General features: G+C 43.7%; 2 protein-coding genes across 5 annotated transcripts; both read right to left on the bottom strand.

The window, feature by feature from the left end:
• Positions 1-3,378: 3,378 nt before the first annotated feature.
• LOC128741731 (titin homolog) lies at positions 3,379-6,830 on the bottom strand. Of its 4 annotated transcripts, none has more exons than XM_053837727.1 (2): positions 6,574-6,830; positions 3,379-5,480 (listed from the first exon to the last, which is right to left on the bottom strand). In XM_053837727.1, exon 2 carries the CDS (start codon positions 5,460-5,462, stop codon positions 3,489-3,491), a length of 1,974 nt encoding a protein of 657 aa, XP_053693702.1. In that variant the 5' UTR covers positions 5,463-5,480; positions 6,574-6,830; the 3' UTR covers positions 3,379-3,488. The 4 variants fall into 4 exon arrangements, with proteins under 4 accessions (XP_053693702.1, XP_053693720.1, XP_053693728.1 ...); XM_053837745.1 differs by lacking the exon at positions 6,574-6,830 and adding an exon at positions 6,128-6,177; XM_053837753.1 differs by lacking the exon at positions 6,574-6,830 and adding an exon at positions 6,071-6,083.
• Positions 6,831-7,186: 356 nt separating this feature from the next.
• LOC128732416 (uncharacterized protein K02A2.6-like) lies at positions 7,187-11,470 on the bottom strand. Its single transcript, XM_053825663.1, has one exon. It carries the CDS (start codon positions 11,468-11,470, stop codon positions 7,187-7,189), a length of 4,284 nt encoding a protein of 1,427 aa, XP_053681638.1.

Genomic DNA, 11,470 nt, shown 5'->3' with positions numbered 1-11,470 from the left:
GACTGTTTGATTGATAGCGCTCCAAACCTTCGGGTGGAGCGGTCACTCACACGGGAAAGCTTGTTCGGTCATATCTAAAACAACCTGAGGAAGCTGTCTACTGAGTGGGTGATATTCCTCCAAGTCTCTCGCTTTGCGACCGGGACGGACGAGTCACTCACTTGGGAAAACTCTCTCGGGCATAACTAAACAGGTTTGAGAAAGCTGTCAACGAGGTGAGCGATATTCCTCCAAGTCTGTCGCATTGCGACTGGGACGGACGAGTCGCTCACGGCGGAAAGCTTTCTCACTAATCTGCAAGAGAAACGGTGATGCGATCGACTGAGTGAGTTATATCCCTCCACGTCTGGCGTCTCACGTCTGGGACGGAGGGGCAATTCGCTCGGGAAAGCCTTTTCTAATACAATCAGAAGATTCCTCTGCAAGTGTGATAACCCTCCACGTCCACGTTAGACGGAGGGATCCCCCCTACAGGGTTGCTCACAGATACCACTAGGAATACAACCAAGGTATTCAAAACCTAGGGTATTATCCAATAAATAATTGTTGCCAGGACAAAAGATCGTTAAAAATTGGAAGTCTTTAAAAGATTCCAATTTTTAACTGACCGAAATTATAAAAGGGCTAGGCTCGATAAACAGTAGATCATTTGTTGTTTGGAAAACTTAACGATCAGTGCGCGAGGATCGTACTTGTTTTAACTTAAAAACAGTTTATTTTGTTATTGATAGATAAAATTAAGATTATGTCGTTTGTGGGGTATAGAAAGGACAATACTAGGTAATTGTCAAGTCGTAAAAAAAAGTGTATTGTGAATAATAAATAGTCTATTGTAAAACTTATATTCTAGTACCAAACAATTATACAACAAAAATGGTTAAAATGAACAATCCACGAACACGTAACAAAGAAACAGACGTGAATAAAAAGATTGTAAAACTACCAGTGAAAATATACAAGAAAACAAAAGGTAAAAATAGTTATAAGCAAATTTTAAAATGTGTAACGGTAGATTAAGGCTGGTGTAGGAAAGTTAAGGCTGGTGTAAGGAAAGTGTAAAATGGCTAATATCCCTCGAATAGGTCCTCGAGGGACCTTTTATTCTTGGACTTTATTCCACAGGCGCCGAAGAGCAGCGCATCTGTATCCCGGTGAAGCCTGCGTGCCAGTCAGCATTCGGCGCAGCGCGATAGAATCGGTCCTATGGTAGAGACCGAGACCCAGTACTTTCCGGCTCCCGTAGTACGAGCAGCGAAAGCCCCGATGTGGGTAGTTTAACCGCCGCCTGCAATTAAAACACCGGTGTAATCGGTAGCGTAGCTGTCGATTCTGCCATGACGGGAAAAACACGAGATCCCGTACTATCTAGTTACAGTGGCCGAGGCCACTTGGATCGTCAAAAGTCGTCGTCGAGGATGTATAAAAACACCAGCCTTAGTTATGCGCAAGTAGAATAGTTTTAAGTGAATATTGTTGGGAGAAGGGAAATAAACCGTTAAGTTAGATGTAAAATCCCGATTTTTAACCACAACGATATTACTCTACCATTTTATCTCCGCTTTGCTGTTAAATTTCGTGGTCGAACTTGAAAGGAGTTTTAGTCCTGGTCGTTCAGCTTTCGTTCGCCTTGTGACCTTCGTATAATCTCGATCTCGGAGTTTTGGCAACATTATTAGCTGTGATATTACCCGGATTAGTGGTTTGTGTCCGGCGTTTTCTGTTTGCGACGGAAACACTCATTGTATTTGGCAAGAGCCGCGACGCACACCCGTTTCTACTCGTTTTAATACCGTTTCCCTTCCCCATCCTTCCCGCTGAGCAGTTTGGAGGAGTATCAATGAGGAGAACGCTGCTCGGGCGATCAAGATTCGCAATGCCACACGTCAGAACGTGAAAAGACACAAATAAAAGCAAGAATATGTAGAGTTGAAGCGGCTGCATCGTTCTCAGGAAACGCTACCAGAAACTGAACGGATCCCGCAAAAGCCTTGTGCCGCGAGCCGAAATGTGTCGGGATAAAAATGGCAGTGTTCTGAAGGACGACCGTGAGGTGACCGATAAGTGGAAGCAGCTCTTCGACGAACATCTGAATGGCACCCAAGTGGAGAACCATGGCGCCGGGGAAAGCGCTTTCGACGGTACAACAAACGGGGAAGACGTGCCAGCCTCAACGATAGGCGAAGGAAAGGAGGCCATCATGCAGTTAAAGAACAACAAATTAGCAGCGGAGCTTATTAAAATGGGACCAGAAAAGCTGGCCGCTTGTATGCTCCAGCTAACTATTAGAATACTGGGATACGGAACAGCTACCGGAGTGGAAAGATGGGGTTATCTGTCCGATCTATTAAACGGGCGACAAGTTGGTCTGTGAAAACAGAACTATCGAGTGATCGCCGTTCTCAATGCCGCCTACAAAGTGCTGTCCCAAATTATTTTCCGCCGACTATCACCAAATCTTCCAAAAGGGCCGTGAATACAGAATTCCCAGGTACTATTTGTTCGTTGACTTCAACGCCGCATATGAAACAATCGACCGGAAAGAGTTATGGAAAATCATGGACGAGGACAGCTTCTCCAAATAGCTCAACAAACTGATTCATCTACGATGGAGGGTACACAGTGTTGTGTTCGGATTTCGGCTGGACTGTCAAGTTCGTTCGAATCACACAGAGGGCTTTATCAAGGTGATGGTCTCTCATGCCTGCTGTTCAACATAGCGCTGCAATAAGTCATGAACCGAGCGGATATCAACACGCGGGGCACGATCTTCAACATATCTATTTTAAAGTTTTTGGATCACAGAAACTCTTTATGTTCAGCATCTGTTGTGCTCGTATCGCCTATGCGAAAATCTTTCAAAACAAAAAATTCTGTAAGTACCGTTGCTACCATTTTTTTATCGTCGTCCCATTGTTCGAACTTCTACTTCTGTTCTGTGGTAGAAACCTAATTTAGTAAATGGACTAACACTGAATTGAGATGACAACTGCAATCTTTGATACCTGGAAAGGATAGAGTTTTTTTTTGGAACTGGGTCAACAATTGTGGGCATTGTTCGGGTTGAATGAATAACTACAACCACTGACGAACTGACATGACACATAGAAGAAAATACTTTAAAAAGCATCGTCCTGCACATTTTGCTTGCACACTAGCACCCTCTGTTATGCATGTTGCGGAGTAGCTTGCATTTGCAGGGTTTTATGCTGTAGGGTTTTGTACATTTGTGTGGGTTTATACTGAAAACTAGAAGCAACACCCGTGCGCCGCGGTGTGGCCATGTTGCGAAACATGCTTTTTTGAAAAATGAGTGGCTTTTGATTGGACGATGGAATTATCGCGAGTGTCTCGTCTGTTTGTCTGTGCTACAACTTTAGATCTTATTTTCTGTTATACTTCTTTGTGCAATACAAGCCGATTTTAAATGCTAAATATTTTAAGGCTAAAATGCTAAATCGATGTTATTTTACACAATCACTTTTCAAAGGTTAAATCTGCGCATTATAATGTTGCTCTTTAGAAGCATTTACGGCCGGCGGAAAATCAGATTCCTCTTGTTGACCATTTCTGAGATCTAGAGCTTGAAAGTTCTGATTGATTATCTGTTGATGGATCATTTTTATAGATCCCACAATATCCTTAACTTGCTGATTCGCTAGCTCTAGACAAGACACAAACCGCCGATCGTGCACAATTCCGCTTTCAAAACTTTCCATAGCATACAACAATTTGAGTTCCGCTTCTTTTAGCTTAAGCTTGGCTCGCTTGTAACGTTGTTGCCGTTCGAGCTGTTTCGCTTCCTGAAGCAGTCGAACGCCATCCTGTTGAAATTTGATTCCCTCATTGAACTGCTCGTTACCTTCAATCTTTAGACTGCACGCGTTACTCAATCCCAATATCTCCCTGTCCGCCGGAGCGAGTTGGAGCGCTTGATGAAAGAGCTTGTTCGCCTCTTGAAACTTGCTTATCGCCACTTCAGAGCGATCATCATCCTCCGCTTGCCATGCTTCGTTCCACATCTTCTTAGCAAACACTGTCAAGGATTTTCCTGGACCTGGCTTATATATTTCTTGTTCGTTTCCAACAACTGATTGCTTGCTCTGATGCAATTGCTCAGCTTGCATGTTTCTTTGCATTCCTTCTATGAGACGAGCCTTTTCCTTATTTGACTCGTACTTCGCACGTTGCAAACTGACCTGAGATATTTCATGGGCTTGTTGATATTTACTCTGAGCATCGCCAAATTTCCCCTGATGAAACAGTCGGTCTCCTTCAGCATTTAAATCAGCGGCATCGGCCTCTTTTTTCGCAGCATCACTATTTTGTTTAAATTTGGCTTTTTCGGCGTAATCGCTAGTGATATTATAGGCTAGATCATATTTCTCGTAAGCCGCTCTATACTGTTCCTGATTATAAAACAAATCACCTTCATGGTTCAGCTGATCCACTTGTGCGTTTTTCAACTGCTCTTGTATCCGTTTTGCTGCTGTTTCTCTGTTCAATTTATAGAACATTTTTTCCGTAGTGACCTGCGACATGTTGTAAGCTTGCTGGTATTTATCGGTTGCTTCACTAAATTTTCCCTGAGCAAACAACCTATCTCCTTCGGTGTTCAAATCGACGGCCTTCAACTCTAGTTGAGTCTTAGCCCTATTTTTTTCAAATTCATCCTTTTGACTATAATCATGAGTACACAAATTGCACGCCTGACTGTATTTCTCGTATGCCTCTTTATACAGTCTCCGGTTATAAAACAAATCATTGCCTTCTCGGTTTAGCTCCTCTGCTTGCTGGTTTTTCAACTGCAGCCCAGCTTTTTTTGCCGCTGCCTCTCTGTTAGATTCAAAGGTCTTCTGAGCGGTACCATCCTTCGACTGATCATAAGCCTGCTGGTATTTGCGCACAGCTTCAATATATTTACCTTCACTAAACAACCGATCTCCTTCGGTGTTTAAATCAGCAGCTTCCATCTCCATGTGGGCCTTTTTCTTATTGCTTTGAAATGTAGTCTGCTGACTGTAGCCAGTAGTACACTTATTGTTGGCTTGATCGAATTTTTCATATGCCTCATGATATTGTCCTTTACTCAACAGATCAGTCCCGTGTCGGTTCAACTGCTCCGCTTGGCGGTTTCTGTCCCGATTCTTCTCGGCTGCGCTGAACGATATCCGGTCACCACTGTACTCGTCGAAATAAAGTGGTCCCTTTGCTGTGCACAATCCTCCGTCATTGAGCATTTGATCGCCAGCATAGATCAATGCCGGAACTACCGCCAAAAAAGTGAACTTGGCCGTAGCCGTAAGGCCAACAAAAAAATTGATCTGAATGACTCCGTATTCGGCGTGACGGCTATATTCCGTAACTACATGGGCCTCGTTACACCTTGCACTCAATGCTTCCTCAGTATAGTGGCTGATGTGTTTCAGGTGTGGTGGTACTGCCAATTTTTGTATTCTGCTCATGGTTGTAAAAATCTATTGCTGTAAAATATAGAAAACAGTAAAATTTTAATTTAATTTGTTTGTACGTTTTTTTTTCGGATGGAAACTCGGATGAAGTTCGTTATTTGTGGAATAATTCTCTACGCATCATATAGGAATTAATTAGGTAAGCCAGCAAGGAGCGTCCTACGCGCTTTTTTGCTGATTCCGTCAAATACAATGCCAAGAATTCAAACTGAACATGAAAGTAGACTTAAAATTGGACTTCAAATCAAAGTTAAACTGCGCTTAAAATTGATCTGGAAATTTTCTTTAAATCCCGACCTGAAATGGAATTCAAATAAGAACTAGATTTATTTTAAAGCAATTAATTTAATTTGCACCATAGGTATTTACAACTGATAGATAAACCCAGCCACATCAACGCTGATTACGATTACACTCGAGTCGAGTCGCTTTTTACGCAAGATACGTTTCGCATGCGTTAAAACTGTGTAAATTCCGAAATTCGTGCAAAAACTTATGAATTCCAAAACTGCGCGTAAATTCCCAAGTTCACGTAAAAAAATGTCGAAAATCGGTCTGCACTCTGCAGCGACTAGCTGCTTTATCAATATATTTTTGCTCACTAATACATGGATTGTTTTAGTCAAAGTTTACACGAGTTTCGTGTCTACAGAACTCACGAACAGAATCGAATGAAGCCAGCACGTATGAAACCGCATACTTGTTGAGTAAGCTAATTTGCTTTCAAAGCAGTGAGCGCATGCTCATTTGACGAACAGTATCCCGCATTTTGCACCTTACTGGACACCGCAGTTTAAAAGTGCGACAATGCGAATGCTGTGAGTAAGAAAGAGAAAGACTGACAACTGAAATGTTACTGTTTTGTTTTGTCATATACATTGGCATTAGAGAAAATAATCTGGATTAATCCAGGTACAGCTGCAAAGCACAATACTAAAAATTCTAAAATACATACATGTGTTTTATTATTGATTAACCTCACCAAAGTCAGAAAATTTCTTATGATTTTTCACTGATGATGATGATGATGATAATGAAATTTGAAAAAAAAAATCTCGCAGATAGTCGAATCATCGGATAATTGAGTCCGAAATGTATTACTCACCGTCACCACCAATAATACTCGTTCTACGAACTAGCGATGATCCTTTGGTCTAAAATAGTTCCTTTTTATCACTCACCTAACGGCTTTTACCGCTTTGATAGTTAGATTGACTCTTTTTAGTGAACTGGAAAAATTCCTCGAAATAATAAGTACACTATGGATCAGGGACGTAAAATGTACTGGTTGGTGACCAAAATCTGAAGATATTTGACATTATTTCTTGCGACCAGTCATGCGGCAGATTTCAAGTACACACGCACCGAGAAGAAATACCAGAATAACGACAACATCGCTTGCTCGTCGTGTCGCACACATTTCGGAGCGGTAGAACCACGCTTTAACATTCTAGCACCATGCATGACAGAAGGTGTTGTGGTTTTTGGTATTCTCTAGAGAGCCTTAGAGAGTCGCCATCTGAAACAAATAATCTAGTGTTGTGTTCTTCAGTAAATACACTACTTATTTTCGTATAACTTGGAATTTATTTCTCTGCTTGTTGTAAGTACAGTTATGGAAAATCAACTTGTGGAAGAAAACGATAAACGATAAGTATGCGGTGCGAAGCACGAACAGTTTCAGGGTTGTAGCTACAGGGGTGGTAGCATCTCCCCCTTTAAGTGAAACCTACGATGTAGTCCTCCAGACGTTTTGGTAAGCGACTGGCCCTAACTGGTCTAGGAGCATTCGTCGATTCAGGCTGAACTACTGCCTGAGGTGCAACTGCTGAGCCAGCCTCCGACTCAAAGAATTCATCACTGTCCGATGTTGTCTGACTATCATCCTGACGCTGCTGCGCAGGAATCGAGCCATCCGATGTCCGATTCTGTGGAGCGATGGTGTGCTGTATTGATGACTGTGTTAACTGAAAATCGTCCACCAGAATATCCAGCGGGGTTGGCACTGGTAACGGTTTAACTGCTTCGTTGAATCTCTGTCTCAGCTGATTCACGTGGGAGCGTACCAGTTTTCTCCGACCTGACTGGTAATCGAGTAGCACATTATAATTCACTCCACCAATGACTTCGATAACAGTCCCTGGAATCCACTTCCACTTATTTGCGTTTGAATAGAGCTTTGCGTAGACTGCAGAACCTGCCTTAAACCTTGGATGAAGTTGATTAGACGTGTTAGCAAATACTGGGGAGCGCAAGAGATCGAGAGTTGTTCGCATAGGCCTGCCCAGCATTTCCTCTGCTGGAGACTTCCCAGCAAGCGCGGCACTAGGTGTAGAGCGGTACACCTGTAAAAATGTTTGCAGTGCTTCGACTGATGGTACTCCTTCCCCTTCAACGATTTTGCGTAACGACCGTTTCATGGTGTCCACAAACCGCTCCGCCTGCCCGTTTGACTGCGGATGATACGGGGCAGTACGAATGTGGATGATTCCAAGTTCGTCACACACTTTCTTGAACTCACTGCTACAGAACTGCGTTCCATTATCAGTAATAATGGTCGTGGGAATACCAAAACGGGCGAAAGATTCCTGAAGAAATCTGATTGTAATCGACGCAGTTGTCGATCGTGTTTGAAAAATTTCAGGCCACTTGGAATACGAGTCGACAATAACCAAATAGTACATTCCGTCGAGCGGACCCGCGTAATCCAAGTGAATCCGTTGCCATGGTCCATCTGCTCGTGGCCACGGTTGAGGTTGGAAATGTGGTGGTGACTTGGCTGCACTGGCACAGATATCACATCGACGAACAAGGTCCTGAATATCGTTGTCGATGTTCGGCCAATATACAACACTTCGCGCGATAGCTTTCATCCGCTCGATGCCCTGATGACCGCGGTGAAGCTGTTTTAAAATTCGCTGACTATATTTTTCGGGCACAACTACACGTTCCTCCATCATGACACATCCGTTTACCACCGAAAGAGACTCACGGCGAGCGTGAAAAATTTTCAGCTTTGGATCTTCAACCTTTCGATGCCAGCCGTCATTGATAAGCTGCACTACTTGCTGAAGAATCGCATCTTTCTTGGTAGCTGCGCTAACCATCCTGAAATTCACCGGTAGTGAAGTGAAACACTCAGCTAGACCTGCGTTGACCTCATCTTCCAGACCAATGGCTGCTATGATATACTCTTCCTCGGGCTTTTGATGATTGCTAATCAGTCGGGAGAGCACATCTGCATACCCGAAGTTATCTGTGGAAACGTATTCGACGTTGAAATCGAAACCAAGCAACGATAAAGCCCAACGTTGAAGTCTATTAGCGGTATGTAGTGGAATACCCTTTTTCGACCCGAATATTTTCAGTAACGGTTGATGATCCGTCTGCAACGTGAACTTGCGTCCTAGCAGCATACGACGAAATTTGGTTACTGCAAAAACTAGGGCTAATGCCTCTTTTTCCACTTGACTATACTTCTGTTCAGTGCTGGTAAGAGTTTTCGAAGCGTGCGCAATCGCTTTGAGCTGGTTGTTAGGAAAACGATGCATAATGACTGCTCCTACTCCGGTCTTGGAAGCGTCGCCGGCTACAATCAGCTCCAATGACGGATTGTAGTGCGTCAGTAACAAGTCTGATTGTAATACTTTCTTGATTGTGTCGAAAGCTTCCTGGCACTGTGCACTCCACACAAACTGGGAATCCTTTTTCAGGAGAGCATCAAGTGGCTGTCTGATTCGATGAATTTCCCGGACGAACTTCCCGTAGAAATTTGCTGCCCCGAGGAATGATCTAAGCTCACTAACGTCCTTTGGTTGTGGCATTTTGACAATTGAAGCCACCTTCTCCGGATCAGGTTTAATACCGTCAGCGTTGATGATGAAGCCCAGGTACCTGATTTCGGACTTGTAGAAACTACACTTTTCTGGACGTAAATGGAATCCATACTCTTGGATACGATTGAAAAGTTTTTCCAGGTTACGGTCATGTTGCTCTTTGTTGACGCTGTAGACAATGAAGTCGTCGAGAAAGCAATCCACTCCTTCCAGACCCGCGATCATCTTGCTCATAAGTTGCTGGAAAGCACCAGGTGCCGATTTTACTCCCGGGGCCAACCGATTGAATTGAAATAGCCCGCGGTGTGTATTAATCGTCAGAATCTGCTTGGATTCGTCGTCTACCTCGACCTGTAAATAGGCGTCCGACAAATCGATTATGCTGAATACCTTGTTTCCAGACAACTTCGAGAAAATATCGTCTGGTGACGGTAGCGGATAGTGGTGCGGTTCGAGCATTGAATTGAGTCCTGTCGAGTAATCTGCGCAGACTCGTACTCTTCCGCCCGGCTTCCTTACTGAGACAATTGGTGCGGCCCAGTCCGAAAAATCTACTGGCGAGATAATGCCAAGCCGTTGAAGTCGATCGAGTTCATCGTCAACCATGGAAACTGCGTGAAAAGGTACTGGTCGTTTGGCTCTGAATACCGGTTGTGCATCAGGTTTCAGATAAAGCTTCACTTTTGTCTTTGTGCAATGACCCAACGAATCATTAAAAACTTCGGGAAAACGAGTGAGGTACCAGTTTACAGGATTATTAGCAGTAGAATGATTTACCTGATTGCAAATGCTTGTTAACGGTTTCGCCCAAACATCGAAAGCATTCATGAAATCCAGACCGAGTAAATTCAAATTATTTACTGATGTGACGTAACAAGTTCCGCTACGTTGCTCTTCGCCGATCTGCATGGTACAGGAAAATTCTCCCAGAAGAGGCAACTGTTCACCGGACGCTGTACGTACTCTGTGTTCGGTATGAGAGAAAACTGGAGATCCACACTTTTTCCAAATCTGCTCCGAAATAATGGTTATGTCCGAGCCACAGTCGAGTTGTAATTTTACGGTGTGACCGTTGATCTGCGTTGTCACATATTTCCGTTCACTGCGTACCTGGTTGACTGAATATACGCTGTTCGACTGATTATGCTTTTTGTTCCGCTTCTGTTGCTGTTGCGGCGGTTGCGACTGTTTATTTTCACCAGACGTTTTGACAGTTCTGTTGAAACAGCTGCAGTATCCCTCTTTGTGTCCTTGTCGGTTGCACTGTTTACAAACATGGTTTGTGTAGGAGCAATTTTTTGCAAAATGCATGGCTCCACACTGCCAACAGGGTGAACGAGGAAGATCTGTTTGTTTCGTAGCAGCTTTTGGTTGCTTATGGTGCTGCTTGTGTTGCTGAATCACTTGCACACTGGACGATGTGTTCTTTTCTACAAGCGCCGTATCGTGTTTTAGGTTAGACAGTCGCTGACATTCCGTTATGAGCACTTCGAGATTGGTCTCCTTTCCAGCATCTGATTCCAGCTTGGAGAGAAGACGCGTCCTGACCTCCGTCTCCTTTGAAGATTGCAACCCGCAGACGAAAATCAGTGCTTTAAACTGGTCGATTGTGAGATTTGCCAAATCAAAATCTTCGCAATAACGATTTACGACTCCGGCATAGGTGACGTAATCATCAGCATCGCACTTGACCACACGAAAACATTCGTAGCGTTTACTGAAGAGTGATTTCTGCTGACCGAATATAACTTTCAGCTTCTGGATTACCTGGTCGAAGGTAAAATCCCGTGGGTGTTGTGGTAGGAGATAGTTTGTGAACTTTTCGTGAACAGGAACACTCAAACTACGCAGTAGCAAGCGTATTTTTGCAGCGTCATCCAGTTCTCTACCGTCCGCACTGAAAAGATCCTCGTATTTGTTAAACCATCGGTCGAATGTCATTCCAGCAGCTGGATCATAGAAAAATTCCTTGATTGTCGATGAAAGTGATTCGACAATTTGGTCAACGCTCCGCTTAGAGACTGCTGGTGTTGCCGGCTGTCCAGAAAGCCGCTCCAGAAGAAGTAAAAGACGTGTATTTTGATCCGCCATTTGCTTCAACAGCTCTTGTGTGGGAGTTTCTGCGAATCCAGGAAAAGCATCATTATTTCCACCGCCTTCTGCCAT

This window comes from Sabethes cyaneus, chromosome 1 (assembly GCF_943734655.1).
Source record: "Sabethes cyaneus chromosome 1, idSabCyanKW18_F2, whole genome shotgun sequence".
Classification (NCBI taxonomy): Eukaryota; Metazoa; Arthropoda; class Insecta; order Diptera; family Culicidae; genus Sabethes; species Sabethes cyaneus.
The sequence above is the reverse complement of the archived record's forward strand: the minus strand, read 5'-3'. Positions and strand labels throughout refer to the sequence as shown.